An 18,278-nucleotide genomic window follows, 5' to 3' on the forward strand; every position below is an offset into this window, starting at 1 on the left:
TCACTGCACAGTAATCTCCCAGTGAATGGAGATCTTAGCTCCCCGTGCACCCCTCCTCCATCCTGCCACTGCCACCTCTTCACCAGCATCTGCCTCAGTGCCTGGTACAGAAGTGCATCTGATGGCTATCAAGAGTGGTATAGGGTAGTCACAATGAGGCCAGGCTGCCAAGATCCAGTCTTGCCTCTGCTAAGATACACTAGCTGGGCCCTTGGACAAGTAAGTTAACCAATAGTCAGTTATTTAACTAGACTGTCTCCACTGTCTCATCTGTAAATAGCACTAATATCGTAACTCTAACTTATAAGGTTATTATGAGTATTAATCAATTAATGCATGGAAAGCCCAAAGAAAGTTCCTGGCATATAGTTAAGTGCTCAAAATTTAATAACTATTATTTATTGCATAAGTGAATGAACACAGTAATTTAAGGTACTGGTATAACATATTTCTCTTAATAAGAAATGATTTATGGCAAGGAGTTGCATTGAAAACCTGTGACAAAATTAAAGGATTTAAGGTGAATATTATAGATGTACTCAGATACTCAACCAACTAAAACTTTTGAACTCCAAGATTAGCTTACTACTTATCTTAGCATGGGCTGCAGTAGCAAAATACCGTAGACTGGAAACAAACAGCAGATATTTATTTTTCACAGTTTTGGAAGCTGAGAAGTCCAAGATCAAGGTGCTGGCAGATTGGGCTCTTGATGAGAGTCCTCCTGATTTGTAGACAGCTGATATTTTGCTATGTGCTCATGTGACCTCTTTTTTGTGCTCTCTGAAGAGAGAGAGAGAGCTCTCATGTCTCTTACCCTTTTTAAGAGCACTAATCCCATTGTGAGGGCACCATTGCCATGACCTCATCTAAACTTAATTACCTCTCAAAGGCTCCACTTCCAGATACCAACACACTGGGAGCTAGGGTTCTACATATGGATTTGGTAGGGACATAAACATTTAATTGAGAATGGTAATAAATATTAATAATTTCTAAAATGTAACTTGAAATTTGCCATGCACTTGAAAATGTTTTACCGTATTTTGTTTTCTCGAAGGTCTTGTAAGTAGAAGCGAGATTGGCCCCTATTTTAGATTAAATTGCTTATTAGGTGAGAGAATTTTTATGGGAGCAGAGGAAGAAATGAATTTATATGTCTCAGTGTCTTTAGCATAATTGTGAATACCCAGATTATATTTTATTTTGAGCTAAGTTTTATGATTTAGATAGCAAAACTGTGGATTTCAGTGATTAATCTGATTCTATTGCTTAATGGACATGATTGTTTCACAAGGGCAAATACTGATCCTCAATGAAGACTCATGTTATGTGTAAAGGCCAGCGGTGTCAGTTTTGGCTGATACTGAAAGGTATAGACATTTAAAGAATGTGGATTAAAGTAATGAATATGTAAAAGATAATTAATTGCCCAGGATTGCCAAATGAGTATATGCTACTCAAGTGTGTTTTTGCTTTATATCATTTTATACATTTGTCTGTTTTCATCTATTTTTTCTTTTGTATTAGACATAAGCCTAGCCCCTATCAGTTTCTAAACAATCACTAATTCTGTCCTCCAGATGCAAGAAAAGCTCAGATTCCTAGAGCTTTGTTCTTTCCTTTTCACATATTTAAGCTGATACCCGTAAAAGAACTTACAGCTTTCTGTAACCAAAGATTTTATATAAGACTTATATCCAAAATTATTCTTCTTGTATACAACTGTAAATATTGGTGGAAGACTATGGCCAAGGAAATGTTGTTATTCTGTATATTATCCTGAAACATCTGAATATGCTTATTTTTAAAATGTATTATCATTTTAATTTTTAGGAAAAGGCCGATGGCTCCCCAGTATTTATTGCCTTCAGATCCTCTACAAAGAAAAGTGTGCATTACGACGATGTACCAGAATACAAAGACAGATTGAGCCTCTCAGAAAACTACACTTTGTCTATCAGTAATGCAAGGATCAGTGATAAAAAGAGATTTGTGTGCATGCTAGTAACTGAGGACAACGTGTTTGAGGCGCCTACGATAGTCAAGGTGTTCAGTAAGTAGTCTGCAGTATAACTGCTAAGTGGGATTGATGGCTGGTGCTAGAAAACGTTCTTTAGGAAAAAAAATTGAACTCTCTGTAGTGTCTCCACAGCAGGCATCTGTATAAGAGGATTCCTAGCGATCTTCATTCTGCTCATGCATGCTGTCAGTGAGGAAAACAAAAAAACCCTGAAATTCAAATAGGACTTTTGAGTGAGGAACTAAAAGAATATTCTGTGTTGTTTTGCCGGGTAAAATTTCCTGTGATGTGAAGTACTACTAAGCGAAAACTGGCACGTTATCTTTAACTTTTACTGACATGTATAAATAAATGTTCTGCAATATATACATAGATACGCGATATATGCACATAATTATGCACGTCATGCACATATACATATGTTAGGCAGGACCATATAAAATTGATATTTTTATATCTAAAATCAGTAAAATACAGGAAAATCCAAACTATCTTGTGATTTAGAAATCTAAGCTTTTGGCATAATTGTATATGCCCAGATTATATTTTATTTTGATAATAAGTTTTTACATAAATGCCTTTTGAGTTAAAATACACATACATGTCCTGACCTCAATGCTTGTTGATTTAGTTCTTTAAAGTGTTTACTTGGCTTATAAAATTGCCCTAAAATAAAAAAGTTCACCACATCCTGAATGTGTATGTGGAATACAAGAGGAACAAGTAGAGTAGGGTTAGAAGATGAGAAAAGTGTAGAAGAAGCTTGGAGTAATTACTGTAATCATTATGGCAAAATTGCTTTGTCTAGTGGTAATATATAGTTAATATTACTGTGCAAACAGCTAGGCAAATGAAAGGCTCAAGAAGTTCTAATTAAAGCATTTTATCTTTCAATATTCAAATAAAAGGTCCCACCTTTGTTATATCATAATATTTTAGAAATTATAGGGAGAAAAATATCCTCAACAGTTTCAGAATGCTAGTCTTTTTTAATTAGAGAGGGTCTCACTTTTCAATTTTTTTCCCTCTGCTTTCTGATGACAACACCTAAAAATTATTAAAAATAGTAGAAAGAAAGAAACTTAGAAGTCCTTGCTACTACAGCAAGTAACAGTTGTTTTTTTTCTGTTTCTCTTGTACTAGCCTATGCAACTAAGTAGGACTGTCCCTTAAGTATTTATATGGACTTCGAAGCTCCTATGGGCTCATGACATGGATTCAAAGAGTGCTTATACTATCAAAGGAAAATTTTGTTCTCTAGAAGAACCTTGTAAAAGTATATTACATGTTTCAGTTGATTGCCTTTCAACTGAGGAGGCACCTTCCAGAAACCATCCACCCTTCTCAATTAATTTTAGGAATCAGACCAACTACCAGGGGTTTGTCAGTCATACTCCCTTCTATTAAACACCCCAGATAATCTTCATCTTGTATTTGTCAATGTCCCATGTATTTTTTTTTCTTTCTTTCTTTTCCTTTATCTCACTTCAATGGTATTAGAAAGATGGATTGTGCACTGCTAAGGATACTTTTTCTAAAGATAGCAACGAATTTTTTTTAATTAGGCATAAGGTCATAAATATGAACACATAAGAAGAATGTACCACACTAGGTACAGAGATTAACTCACAGCACCTTAAGGGTTATATGTATTGATTTGTCATTGTCGGGTTTCTTTTTTACTGTGTTAAAATTAACAAATACCAAGATAATGTACAAGAAAGTTGAGAAAATCCAGGTCGTTCCATTTTTGGCAATTTTCAGAATATACTTTCTAAAAAGTGCCATACAGACATTTGAAAAAATGCAATTGGTTTAATCAGATAAACTTTGTAAGATATTTTGGAATACAGAGGATTTCTATGATTGCGAAAACAACCTGACACCCACATACCGTAGCACTCCCAACCCCCTTCTCTTTTGAATGTTGTTAAAAACAAAGTGATTCTCAGAAACAGCATTTGCATTCCAGGCTCTTGGCCAGGGAGAATTTAAATAGACAAGTTACACACTCTTGAAAATGGCGTTTTATACTAGAAACTGTGGGACACTCCAAGTCTAATCAAATGAACAGCACAGCTCATGATGAAGAGAGTGTTTACAAGAGCATATCGGGGCTTCTTTTTTTTTTTTTTTTAAGAAATAATGAATTTACTTTGGGTCACTTTTTATGAAGCAAACAGCAGCTGTGACAGGGAGGCTTTCATTCTTTGCATGTATATATTGCAGTCACTTAAGAGTTACTAGGCTCATCAATCAGTCCTCTGTTTCCTCCTGTCTAATCACCTAGCAACATGCACTGTGGTACCACAGAACTGAGTATGGTTAACGTGATCTAATCCCAGATCAGCTTGCTGCAGAGTGTGACCCTCATGGGCAAAGTCAAATTGTCTTTATTCAAACTAGAAGCCATGACTGATGACTTTGTTACCTCTGATGTAGGGTTATTTGTTTAGTTTTAACCTATACCTCAGATACAAGAAATCATGCCCATATAGCAGCCCAGATCCAAATAAATCACATGTTTTGTCACCACTATTACCATGGTTTTTTTTTGTAGTTGAATAGCATCAGAATCAAACTGTATTTGCATTAAATGTACAAAGTTAATAAAACCATTCAAAATCAAGGGTAGATCTTTACAAGTGCCCAAAGATTCATTCCAGTCATTGTGCAAAAGTCTTAGAAGTCAAATGGGTGTGCAGATTGCCACACGGTTGTCAGTGGTGTGATGGACAAATCACTCCACTAGCTATCAGGAGACCTAGCTTTGTTAGATTGGCTGCTAATATCTGTCTTTAGGCAAGTCACTTCACCAGTATGGGGCTACAAGTCCCTCCTCATCAGTAAAATGGATTTTTTTAATTAGATGGCAGTTTTCCCACTGTGTTCTTTGATTCCACTTGAGGAGCTAATGAAGAGAGCTAAGGAGGTGAGGACGCATTTCTGTGGGACTAGATAGAATTCTACCTACTCAAATTTCAAAGTTTTTTGATGATGATTTGTTCAGGTAAAAGCAAAAGGGTGTGGGGGTAGAAGGGCAAAGCAGAAGAGCTCCAGCTCTACAAAAGCATTTAAAAACTACCAACCAGGCTAATCTGTCCACTGTCTTGTACTCTGGTGTCTGAGGTGTTAACAGGAAGACTGTTCCCAAGATATCGAGTTTCGTGTATACCTAGCCCAGTTCTTCCCTTAGTGATGAGCAGTGCTGGTTTGTTTCATGCAATTATTTTAGAGCTTTCATTTGGATATTGTTATCAGTGCTTTATCAAAATTAAGCATTCCTCCTCTCAATCTCCCCATGAAAGTTAATCAACCTGCAAGTATTTTGGGGGGAGAGGGGGCAATGGAGGAAGCAGGAAATGACCTATTTAACAAATGAAACCTACACTATATATTTCATTTTGATCCTTTAAATATTATATATTTACCTTATATAAATACCTTTTCTATCTCATGAGAAAAATAAACTGATTCCATGCTCACAATTGTTTACTTAAAGTACATCGAGATTTATGAAGGGTGATTGCTGACTAAGTACTGAGAGAAACACTCTTGACTCAATGTAACAGTGCACCTGCCTTTTCTGCTCTCCTCCCATATTAAATTGAGCCATCCCATGTGTGGTTTTTGATAATCACACAGTACCTTGTGGTGATATAGATCAATTTTGCATTCATCATTCCATCCTCACCTGGCTAGGAGACCTTTGACAAAATTATTTTAATAATGCAAATAAATTCGGGCATGACTTTTCCTTTCTATTCTAAACTTGGTTATGAATCCATGAATCATATTAAAACATAATTCATGTAAAGATTTTTTTAAAACACTTGGGAATCAATATGCAATTTTACTAAAATAGTACATGTCCTCTTTTATGGTCCTCCAACTAATACTCATCGATTGTTACAAGCTAATATAAAAGAAAATTACATGCAGGATATATAGTTAATATAGAGGGTTTGAAACAAAAGTTTAAGGAGAAAATAACTCAAAGAAATGCACAATACCCACTGCGACTCTCTCTTCCACAATACTCACTGTGACTCTCTCTTCCAAATAGAAAAGATGACTTACAGTGTAAAGAGGACTAAACTTTAAGCATCCTTTTATCAGGTTTACCTGGTTTTGCTACAGTTTCATTTTATTGAAATAAGAATAAATTTTAGAATATATTCATGGGAGCAAAGTATATCTGGCTATATGTAAAGGATCAACAATTGTAACACACCAAGTATTTATGATCACATATACATTGGTAAAACATCATGAGGTTTATAAGCAAAGGAAAGAAATATATTCTACATAAAAGGAAGTATGTGCCCAACTGTTCAGGTATATGATTTTGGTGAACTAGAAAGTACTGTGACTTAGCTAAATTACCCACCTACATTTTATATTAAGAGCCTCCATTTTTTTCCAGAGGATTTTTCAAATCTCTCCATGTATTCCAGGCATAAATACTACTGAAGAAGACATGAAAAAAATTTGTACTTTTTTTCTTGTTAATTTTGATTGACCACATATATTAATTTAATATCTTACCTCTCTCCAGCTTTCAGAGAGGACTTACTAAATAACTGATTTTAGTTCTCAGAGGAGTTTGGCTTACCTACCTAAGCCCCAAGAATTTTCATTATGTTTATATATATTGTTTGCAGCCCTCTCTCAAATGTATTAGACATTCACCTTAAAACATAAATTCTGAACAGAATTTAAGGTTTTAGCAATAACTCCACTCAGAGTTGTGATTATGAATAATGATGACATTACATTAAAATAGTGATAACATCAAGGCTGACTGGTATATGGAAGGCTTTAATCCCCCCACCATATGTTTCCCAGAAACTGCTGTTTATTTCGAGGACTTTTTGTCAGTTTTTTATGTCTTTTGTTCACATTCCTAACAGTCAGGTGATTAGATGTCAGTTCTTATTTGTGCTAATGTAATCGCCCCTGTAACACCTTTCTAGTCTTCCATATTTCCTTTTTGAATTTTTCTATCTTTTTTTGTGTTTTGTTTCTAATCTATGTAGTTAAAAAATAGATAATCACTCTCATGAAAATTGTATTAGGAGAATTATATTTCTAGAATTAATAGTAAATAGGCTCTCCTATAATTAAAGCACATGAGTTCCACACATAGACAGATGTGTTATTATTATTTATTATTCTAATTTGTAATATATAAACATAATTGCAAAGGGGAAATTAACTCTCATTATTAACCTGAAGAAGGTTACATTTTTTTGCATATAATCTTGGTGATAATTCATATTGCTACTTTAAAGACTTTTGGTCTCCATCTTTGTTTTCCGAAATGGTCTAGGTAGATAATATTTCTGATAACTGAATTTCAAATTGAGTAATAATTATGCAAAAGCCGATTTAGTTTAGTTTGGTAATCAAAATTATAAGTATTGGAGATGGTAAACAATAAGACTATGAAAGAAAGAATGGCTGGTTGTTTTTATCTTTCTTTTTTTATATTTTTATATTTGTATTTTATTTTTTTTTTATTATGATGACATTAGTTAATGATATCCAGTAAGTTTCAGGTGTACAATTCAATAGTAAGACGTATATATATTGCATTTGTGTTCGCCACCCATCGTTTTTAATTGCCTGTTTATATGAGAGTAAAATAATTCTGCTCCATGCGACACAAAAATCGATGCCAATGAGGCAATACCCATTTTGTGTAGACTAATTGTTAGAGCTAATTAAAAAGTTAAAAAAAAATTCATAAATGATAGAAAACTAGCAGCTAAGAATAAAATAATTTTAAATAAGTTTAAATAATACATTGTTGCTAAATTTTTCAACTCTGAAGCCTCTATTAGAATTTATGCTTACAGAATTTCCTATATTTAAAATACTTCTGTTCATTATCTCAGATTCCAAATTTGAAAGATTTCCCCACATTTATAGTTTCGTAATGTGACTTCACTTAAAGGTAAGAAATGAGTTACGTAGGAAACTTAGGCTTCTGCATCCCTAGACTAACTTTGTATTTCTCATGATTTTAGAACAATGATTCTTAGACTATATTGTGCCCAAGAATCCCCTATGGAACTTGTTTAAAATGTAGATTTATCAGATTTTCCCTCCAGAGATTCTTATTCATGTAGGGCTCAGGAATCCGCATTTTAAACAATACCCTTGTGATTCTAATTCATGTGGATAGAAGTCTTTACCTAAGGAGTTGGAAGCAATTGATAAGTGGATATGGTAATCAGTTGGAGATAATACATCTCAGTTAGTACATTAACCTCTGTTTCAGTATCAAATCCATATTCATTGTTTATAAAACATCCAAACATTATTGATATTTTATTCAAAGGAGTTATAAGCATTTAAAATAGTATTTAAGATAATAAAGCAAATATTCAAAGAAGGTAGACTAACTAGATTTCTTAATTACATATTATATTGGAAATCCATTCTATATTTTATTGCTTGATTTTCCTACTTTGAGTAAATGAATTATTGTTCTATAAGTGAAATCACAACATCCTTTTAGTCTTCCATCCATGCTTAAAACCTTTCTCTACCTTAGAGCAACCATCTAAACCGGAAATTGTAAGCAAAGCACCATTTCTTGAAACAGAGCAACTAAAAAAGGTAAGAACTTTTTTTTTATTAATTTTTTTTATCTAGCTTAGTATTAAAATGCCTTCTCCTGGCCTCCAGTGCTGGGACAAATAAGGTAGACTTTTCTTCGTATAGCTGGCAGTGTTGCAGGTGCCAGTCAGAAAGACTGACTGGCAGAGTGGGGACGCGGAGGAAGGTGATGCCATTTCTGAAGGTAGAAGAGAGAATAACAAAAATGCATAATTCTTTCTTGTTTTAATGAGCTGAACGTTTAATGGAATTATGAAAGATGAGTAGCTTTTCTCCAGATCAAAGGTAGAAAAAGCTTCCCAATAATTTGAAGTAATATGATGTGAAAGAGAATAACATTTTGGGGTAACATTAAGTTATTGGCATTGCTGGAACTTCGGGTTCTAAGACAATGAGCAAGAGAGTGCAGCGAGATATAAATCTGGAGAGGTAAAAAGAGGCTGGATTGTGACAAGCCTTAAATGTTATGTGGGGAATTTGGACTTTATTCTTTTGACAAATTCTGCTATTGAAAACTTGAAGTAATGCTGTGAGAAGATCAGATTTGAAAGATCATATTAGCAGAGGTTTGCAAGGAGGCGGCATTGTAGGAAGGACAAAACTGGAATTCCATATTTGGGCACAGCAGTAGGCTAATAATCACATTTTCACTAGCCAAGATACCTCCATTTTCCTTTTTTGGGGGGGTGGGGGAGGGATTTGCAAGTCTGGGATTTTTTGAATGAGATCAAATTTTACTACATAATATTATTTGATAAACACTAAATATTAAAGTTAAAACACATTTGAAGAAAAGTGGTGGGGATTAGAGATCATGATAAGTATATGTACCGTCATCTGAAATATATGTAGTATGAAACTAGAGAGGCAGAGCCATACTTTAACACTGTTAATGATTCTTGCACACATAGATCTGTGAACCATGGTAATAGCCAATGTTAATATAATTATGTTATCTAGTTAATGTTAAAAATGAATAATGTCAAAATGAATTTGATAATGCTTTTAAATAAATGTGGTTTTATTAATATTTGCAGCATCTATTATGTATTTTAAAATGTATAAGACATTTTTTTATATACAAATGAGCATTTATTCAGTCCTTAGTCAGTGCTTGGAAAATGAATGGGTCAGGAACTCTTTGGAGTAATTCTAACTGCCCCCACCCCGGCCCCCCAGCATTCTGGGCTTCCAAATTGACAACCCCTGATGAAACCGAAGAAGTAACATTTCCTATTTGTTTTGCAGTTGGGTGACTGTGTTTCGAAAGACAGTTATCCCCCTGGCAACATCACATGGTACAGGGGTGGAAAGGTGCTGCAATCCCTTGAAGGAGGTGGGTAAAGTGGGTAATAAATTCAGATGACCTGTTTTGACTTTTTCTTGTCTAGGGATTCCTTAGACTATCCTGCTTCTAAATATGTTGCCCTCTTTTGATCTATGACTCTATGCTTTGTTACTTTAAGTAGCTATTAAATCATTAAGTGATTATTTTAAAACACTATTTTAACCCTTGTGCAGAAGAATCAAGAATGGGGAAAATTATTTCTGTCTATGGCATGTTCTAGAAGCTAATTAAGTGAGTGGGAAATAAGATTTGATGATTCTATTTCTGTCTTTGTCACTGATTCATGATTTTGAAAAGACATCTTGCCTCATTAAATGTCAATTTCCCCTCCTATTAAATACAGTGAGAAGGACAAAACCACTTGTCAAAGGTGTTGTGACATTTAATTAAGAATTGTGATTTTTCTAATGAAAGATTCTATCAATAGTGTTCTTTATTTTCTTCAGAGGTGGTCATAATTTTTACAAAGAAAATGGACCCAGTAACTCAGCTCTATACCATGACTTCATCTCTGGAGTACAAAACAACCAAGGCTGACATAAAAATGCCATTCACCTGCTCTGTGTCATATTATGGACCGTCTGGACAGAAAACAGTTCATTCTGAACAAGCAGTCTTTGATATTTACTGTAAGTAATTCAACATATAATTGTGCGATTTTAATGCATCATAAAGAATATTCAAATGCTTACCAATCTTTTAAATCCCTATCCAAATGCTCTTTGGATACTACTTCCAAACTCCCACCCCACCCTCATTCCACTAAAATAGCACTAAAATAATCATAGCACTAAAATAATCTCTTCCTCATTAAAAGACTTGTAAAATAAAGGTTTGCATGTCTCGTGTGATATCTTTCACTCTCTGCTTTGTTATTTATGAGCATTTTTTTCTGTATTCTGCTAGACACTAAGTTCCTTAAAGACAAGATCTTATCCCTTCCAGTAGTCCTCAGGCCCAGCATACAGTCATGAATTTTACAGGTGTTCAGAATGCTATCTGATGGTTTTCTGAATGAATGACAGATGAGTAGAGGCTTATGTCTTCTAGATAAGGAACTTCCATTCTAATGGAGAGATTTATTTTATTAATGAGATCAATTGCACAAGTTAAATAGGATGTTGTATTCCAAAATGTTTTGTTAACTTTACTTCATAGATTTGAAACATAAAATAGTAGACTACAAAGGAATCTTCTTGATTTTCCAATCCGACTCCATTATTTTACTTAGCAGTAAAGTGAGGTCCTGAAACTTGCCCTAAATTAGCTGTAGAGACTAGATTAGAACTTTTTCTCCAATGCTGTGCTCTTTTCAGTAAAACAGATGCCAATATAATCTAATGATTAAGAGCAAACATGCTATCAATCCAGTCTTAGCCCTGTAAATTACTGTGTGTTTCTAGAAAAGTAGCATAAATACTTTTAGGTGTCAGTTTTCTAATCTCAAAATGGGAAAAATATAATAACGCATAGTGTCATTATGGAGATTAAGTGAAATCACAAATTTAAAATAGTACACTGTATTACACATTAAAAGTTCATTATTAAATACTATTGTCATTATTAGTAAATGATCATTATTACTACATAAGCATTGAGATAGATATCTTTTTTTGTGAAAAATGCAAGAAAGAATTTTATTATTTAAAAAATGAACAAAAAATTTTTGTAATACTGACATATGTTGTAGAATAACCTAGCACTTATACATCTATCCTGGAAAAAGAGCATAAATTCCAGTAGAGCCTTCAGAGGGTTTTATCTCATCTGTTTTTTTTTTATTTTGGTTCCATAAAGTATGGAACCTTATTAAAGAACAAAACTGAAATTCTCCCTGCCCTAATAATGAAGGGTCATTTAACCTTTTACTTTGTAAATACATTTCAGCTTGGTTTAAAAGTGAGGATTGCTTGGATTTCATCATGTACAGTTATCTAAAATCAAACTATTATTTCTGTAAATAAAGGAAGAATTCTGTCTGTTCAAAAATATTCAATTGGACATATACTATCTTGGTGTGTAAGTGCAGGAGTACAAGATAGGAAAGAACATCAAGATGAGTAACAAAGAATGGAAAATTGACTGAAGAAAGAACAAGAATGTAGATGTATGTCGGGCATGGGGGTTGGGTGAGCAGAAAAGTTTTTGGTCTTATTGAAGGAAATGATTTTACTCTCACTGCCTATATGGAGTGCATATGGCACAGCTTTTGAGAAGGCATGATGTATTCAGTGCTGGGCTTCATAGTAAAGACAAAAAAGCGTTTAAGACATAGTCCTGACATTTAGAGAATTTGCTGCTCCAACAGAGAAATAAGACACCTACATCAGAAAGAAATTGTCAATGCAAAGTTGCAAGTGGTAAGTGTCACAGGAACTCGGTAAACAGCCCTAAAAGATCAGGTGCCCAAGGACAGTAATTGTCAAACTTTAGTGTACATCAGAATCACCTGAAGGACTTGTTACATCACTTCAGATTGCTGGACCCTACTCTAGTTTCTCATCTAGAATGTGCAGAGAGGGGCCCAACACTTTGCATTTATAACAAATTCCCTGGTGATGCTAATGCTGCTGATCTGAGGTCTACACTTGGAGAACCACTACTCTAGCGTGAAGTGGAAAGGACAAAGAGTACATTCAAGAAAAAGAAATTTGCTATCGTGCTAAGTGAAATACGTCACAGAAAAAGCTGAGAACCATCTGATTCCATTCAAGTGTGGGATAAAAAACCGAAAGCAACAGATGAACAAGACAAACAAGCAAAAACCCATAGACACAGACAACAGTTTAGTGGTTGTCTAAACTGAGGAAAAGGAGAGAGGGATGAAGGTGGAAAAATGTAAAGGGGGTCAGATAAATGGTAACAGGAGATTTGACTTTGGATGGTGAACACACAATGCAATATACAAATGATGTATTATAGAATTGTACACTTGAAACATAATTTTATTAACCAATGTCAGCCCAATAAATTTAATTAAAAAATAAATTTGATAAATTCTTCTTAATTAAGCCTGAGAAAGATGCACTAGTCCACTCATTTCTTACCTATTCTGTCAGTAATGAATTTTTATGGAATCTAGCTTTTTAATCTTTTTGTTTATCTGATTTCTGCCTCGATGCTGCCTAAGATTATGCCACCGTTCTTCATGGCCTGCCTGTCTGTGACAATTTTCTAAAAAGTATTCCTCCTGTCTATTAATTCCAAACTGCTACCAGAAATGTCTTTCTTAAACACAAATGTGACCATGTCACTGCTATGATTAAAATTCTTCAATGACACCTAAGATCTCTGAGATTAATCTTCACACTCCCAATAGATTTTAATATGCCCTGATTTCCCTATAGATGTGATCCTGTATTATGTCTGAACCTTCATCACTTCACTGCACCTACCATAGCCTGTTCTGTTTTCCAGTTTCCTCCTGTAAAATACCGCTCACATGCCCAGCTATATGCTGTTACTACCTCACCTTTATCATTTAGTAAACACCTACTTAGTCTTCATATCCCAGCTCCACGGTCAATTCCTACTGGAAGCTTCCCAATCTCATGCATCTCTAAGCTACCAGTGGTACCTATGCTTAAATCATATTCAGTATTTACCTTGTTATAGTCTTAAGTGTTAAGTTTGCTCTCATAAATAGATTGAAAATTCATTGAAAGCAGGGACTATGTTATTTTTAACTTTATAACTTTATACATAGTACCTGCAAAAAATAACTATTAGTTAGCAAATGAATAAATGATGGGACAGAAGAATAATTGGAAAGATGGGAGGAAGAAAATTTGAGTAGACTCTTTTATTATGTAGGGGTATATATAGAGCAGTGAGGTGGAAAATTCTCACTAGATCTAGATTCAAGCCAATTGTAGATGCCAGGTTAAGAAATATTTATTTAAATCTTTATGTAAAGATTGAGAATACATATAGGGTTTTATCATTGTAATAATAGTCAAAGCGCTACTTAAAAACAGTTTTTAAGTATATATATGATATATATATATACTTTTTACTTCATATATATATATCAAAATATATATATGAAGTAAAAAAGACAAAAGTTCAAGGTGAGGGCCTGAATGAAATTTGGTGGCACTGTTTCAGGTGTAGGTTAATTAGAGCCTGGACTAAGGAAGTGTTTATGGAAATAGAAGGGGAGAATCAGATGCAAATATTAAGTATTAATTATTAAGACTGGGCGACTGAGTGGATAAGAGAGGACGAAAGAGAAAGCAAGAGTAACTGGCAGAATGATGTTTTACTAATAGAGTAAAATTCAAAGTCAGGAGATAAAGATGAGTAAGATATCATTAATTTTGTTTGAGACATGGTAGTGGACATCTAGAAAGTTACTGTGAAAAATCAAATGTGTTACATTAACCTGCTGATCTCAGTTTACTTCTCCAACTCTGTAATACAGAGCAGAGCCTATTGAGGAGGGAACAGAGAGAAAGGAAGTTTTGAAATAGAGCAAGAAGTCAGACATATTGTGATTTCTAGCTATTCTGCTGTCATCTTTGATTGGAGAGATGTGACACGGTAATGTGTGACAGGCCAAAACTCGTCAGAGGAGGGCCACATGCAAGTGTGAGAAAGGCCTAGGATGGAAGGTCAGTGGGTGATCAAAAACAAACTTATTTACTTTCCAACTTTACTGGGAACTGCTGGTCAGGGAACTACTACAAGCATATTAAGAAAAACTAATAAGAAATATTTTAAACCAATCACTGTTTATCATCAGAACATTCTAGTCAAATAGTCAGAGATGCCCAAGCATTAAGGAAAGGCAAAAAGCAATCTATAACTACTCTTCTAAGCTCCTTTCTGCACTTTAATCTTAGAAATGTAAATAAATGGCAGCAAGAGATAGAAAAAGGTCTCCAAATCTACCACTTATTCATCTCACTTTATAGCTAATAGCAAAATAAGCCTTCATAGACTTAGTACTACCAGTTCGGAAATATAGACACATGTCTCAGTACTTACTAAGCCTTGTGTAAAGGTCCTCTAAAATAAACCTTTGTATCATGTGATTTTGAAATTCATTTTTTGTTATATTATCCAGCTATATAACAAGTGGATAAGTTAGAAAGCAGGTGATTTATAACTACCAACACCATCTCCTTTTTTTTCCTGTTAGCTAGATATAATCTACCGTATCCTGTCTTTAATTTATTTAGCATTCTACTGTTGAGCAGTAGCCTCTACTAAAGAATACCCCTTGGCCCTATTTTCTCCATAAAAATGACCAAAATGGAATAAAAGTTACATCTTGGTTCCAATGAACGAAACAGAATTACAATACATTTACAGTCCTGTTGATTGTGTTAAGGGTCTCCCTTGGCTCACAGGATTCATCTTTTTTGAAAGCAGATCTACTCTCCTGCATGCCAAAAATCTTGCTGGTGTTATTCAGCTCATGTCGCTTTTTATTTAATATAAGGTATTATGTAATAGAGTGCAGGGGTGCCTAATAGCATTAGCTACTTTGCTAGCTGATCCAGTCTCTCCAAACTGTAGAGATTTATATAATATAGTTAAATGTCATTTCAATGAAATCATATAGTGAGATTGTTCCTACTAGTTTTTTACCCATAAAATAATCATGGTCATTCCTACTTTAGTTAAAGACATTTTGCTAAGTAGAAATTGATTTTTATGTAACAGAGTCTCTTTGTATTTTGCTCCAACCAAGATTAGTACTTGGTATAGAAAGTAGCTATTAACTTCAATCCTTTTATAAAAAGATATATTTAAGTAATTACCATTACCAGTTTCTTGAGAAAATTGTGTATAATTTAGTCATTTGCATTGTATGTACAGAGTAATTTGGGACTTGACGAAAATAGTTAACTCATATCTATGACTCTTTCAGATCCTACAGAGCAGGTGACAATTCAAGTGCTGCCACCAAAAAATGCCATCAAAGAAGGGGACAATATTACTCTTAAATGTTTGGGAAATGGTAACCCTCCTCCCGAGGAGTTTTTGTTTTACTTACCAGTAAGTACTTAAAGATTATTACTTGAGCTAAACTATTGTCATTTTGTCTTGCTTGGCAGCTGCCTGACATCAAGGATTGTATGTACTTGGGCAGCTTAAATGACAAACGGATATTATTCTTGGGGTCAAGGGACACCTGTAGGACGTCCATTGAAAGCTTTTCTAGCATGTGCCAATGTTCTTGCCTTTTTTCTCAATGTTAAGAGATTTCAGGGACAAAATAAGGAAAAAGTTGATCACAGGAAACCATAATTACAAAAACTCATTATTTCATTGTCTAAATAAACTATAAAAATCAGCTCTTCAGAAGCAGATATCTGTAAAAGGAAAAGTGATGGCAGCAAATGGTCTGAATCTCCCTGTCATACCTACCTCAATACGCCTGTGAACCTCTGATGTAGGTACAGTTCTGTGGTACATTATATTCTGCTTGATAGACTAAAGCTGTGGGCTATATCTTGCCATTGTATATAGTCTTGAAGCACCAGTTCTTCAACTCTTATCAGTATCATAACTGAAAGAAATGATATGTATAGAGGATAATTTGGAAAATTCCTTTGGGTGGGTTCTAGGTTCCATAGTGGTATGGAGCCAGACTAGCAGAGATCTCATCTGAGGACATTCGTTTGCTCTCCCACAATTCTTCTGGGTTTCTGTTTGACATAACCTTCCATTGAGAGAAGCTATGTATAACTCTATATGCATTTTTTACTGCAGGAATATGTTTACATATGTCATCCACTATATTACTGAGTAATACAAGTAATTTCTTTTAGACCGTAAGATTATAAATGTAGACAGACAACTTTGTTTCTCCTAATAAATTGACAGATTGTCTCATGTGCAAGTGAAATTTTGAAACTAGTTATGTTTCTTCCTTGGTTATCAGAGATGACAGAGCCAAATTTGTGTCTTAGTTTTATAAACCATATCTGTGATTATCTTTTTTTGTTAACATATATTTCTAGTCCGTCTATATTTTTGTATTTTTAGTTCATAACTATTTTTCTCTTTTTCATTATTTCTTTTCCCCTCTCTCTCTTTTGCCTCCTTCTTTTCTTTCTTCTTTCTTTTTTCCTTCCTTCCTTCCTCCTTTTTATTTGGATATATGGCATTTTTTAAAAGTTGCCTTGAATCATTCTGTCAAATTAGGCAAAGCATGAATATAAAAAGAAAATACTGAAATTATATATATATATATACATATATATATAATTCATGCTGTCAATAAAATAGAGGTCATCAATACAATGTAAATTATCTCCTCAATTTAAATTATATTTTCAGAAATCAGGTAATACAAATTGCACTCATTTCTCCAATCAAAGAAACACATTCCTTTTTTTAGTTTGAGAAAATGCCATTTTCATCAAGAAATGCAACTGTTCTTATTGTAGCTACCAAGTGTAATCATCTGATATTTTGCCTTTATCAAAGGGACAGCCCGAAGGAATAAGAAGCTCAAATACTTATACACTGACAGATGTGAGGCGCAATGCAACAGGAGACTATAAATGCTCCCTGATAGACAAAAAAAGTATGATTGCGTCAACAACCATCACAGTTCACTGTAAGTCACCTTATTCTTCATTAAAAATTTCACTTAAAAGAGCTCTAATAGTCTAACTTAGCTATCTTTCCCAATAAACTGCAGCTATGTCTTTCTTGAATAATATGGTATCTGTCGACTTACTGAAGTGCATAAAAACAAGCTCAACTTTGGTCCACATTTGCACTGCAATATTGAAATCTTGCAGTGGGAACTTTTTGGCAGTGGGAAACCTCCATCTTTTTTCTAAATGTCTTCAATTTGTGGCATCTACAAAAATATACACATGGATCTTAAAGAAGTTATTCATTTTATCTTTTAAGAAAATATGTATTTTTAAGGTTCACATGGTTTGCATTTGGCCCATAAAAGTGTAGATTAAGTATCTTTTTTGTTTTTTCAATTACAGAATAATATTAACACCCAAACTCAAGCAACTCAAAGTTACTGTAGACTCAACTTTTGGGAGAGAAGGTAGAGACCACAGAAAGCCATTTACTGGCTTCAATAGAGAATGATAGAAAATTTGAGGAAACAGAACTTCTTCAAAATCACCCTGTAATACCTTTTTTTTTAACTTTAAATTGCTTTTGATCTCCAGCTACTCCAAAGTCATATTTACTCCAATGTGATAGAGAAAGATATACATAAAAAACAGACATTTGTCACATTCTTCATTTTGTAATTCCTGATAGTCTTAATGATGTACCTGATGCATTGTGGAA

The 18,278-nt window shown here is 34.1% G+C and overlaps 1 protein-coding gene across 2 annotated transcripts in view; it reads left to right on the forward strand.

Annotated features, from left to right (window-relative positions):
- ALCAM (activated leukocyte cell adhesion molecule) overlaps positions 1 to 18,278 on the forward strand; it is a 180,783-nt gene that overhangs the window by 131,358 nt on the left and 31,147 nt on the right. For both annotated transcript variants that reach the window (XM_015595311.2, XM_025050925.1), the window contains exons 3-8: positions 1,837 to 2,056; positions 8,586 to 8,650; positions 9,899 to 9,986; positions 10,445 to 10,627; positions 15,877 to 16,004; positions 17,442 to 17,574. In XM_015595311.2, the coding sequence (XP_015450797.1) occupies positions 1,837 to 2,056; positions 8,586 to 8,650; positions 9,899 to 9,986; positions 10,445 to 10,627; positions 15,877 to 16,004; positions 17,442 to 17,574 (817 nt within the window). The remainder of the gene's footprint in view (positions 1 to 1,836; positions 2,057 to 8,585; positions 8,651 to 9,898; positions 9,987 to 10,444; positions 10,628 to 15,876; positions 16,005 to 17,441; positions 17,575 to 18,278) is intronic.

The sequence above is a fragment of the Pteropus alecto genome, unplaced genomic scaffold, assembly GCF_000325575.1.
Source record: "Pteropus alecto unplaced genomic scaffold, ASM32557v1 scaffold270, whole genome shotgun sequence".
NCBI classification, from domain to species: Eukaryota; Metazoa; Chordata; class Mammalia; order Chiroptera; family Pteropodidae; genus Pteropus; species Pteropus alecto.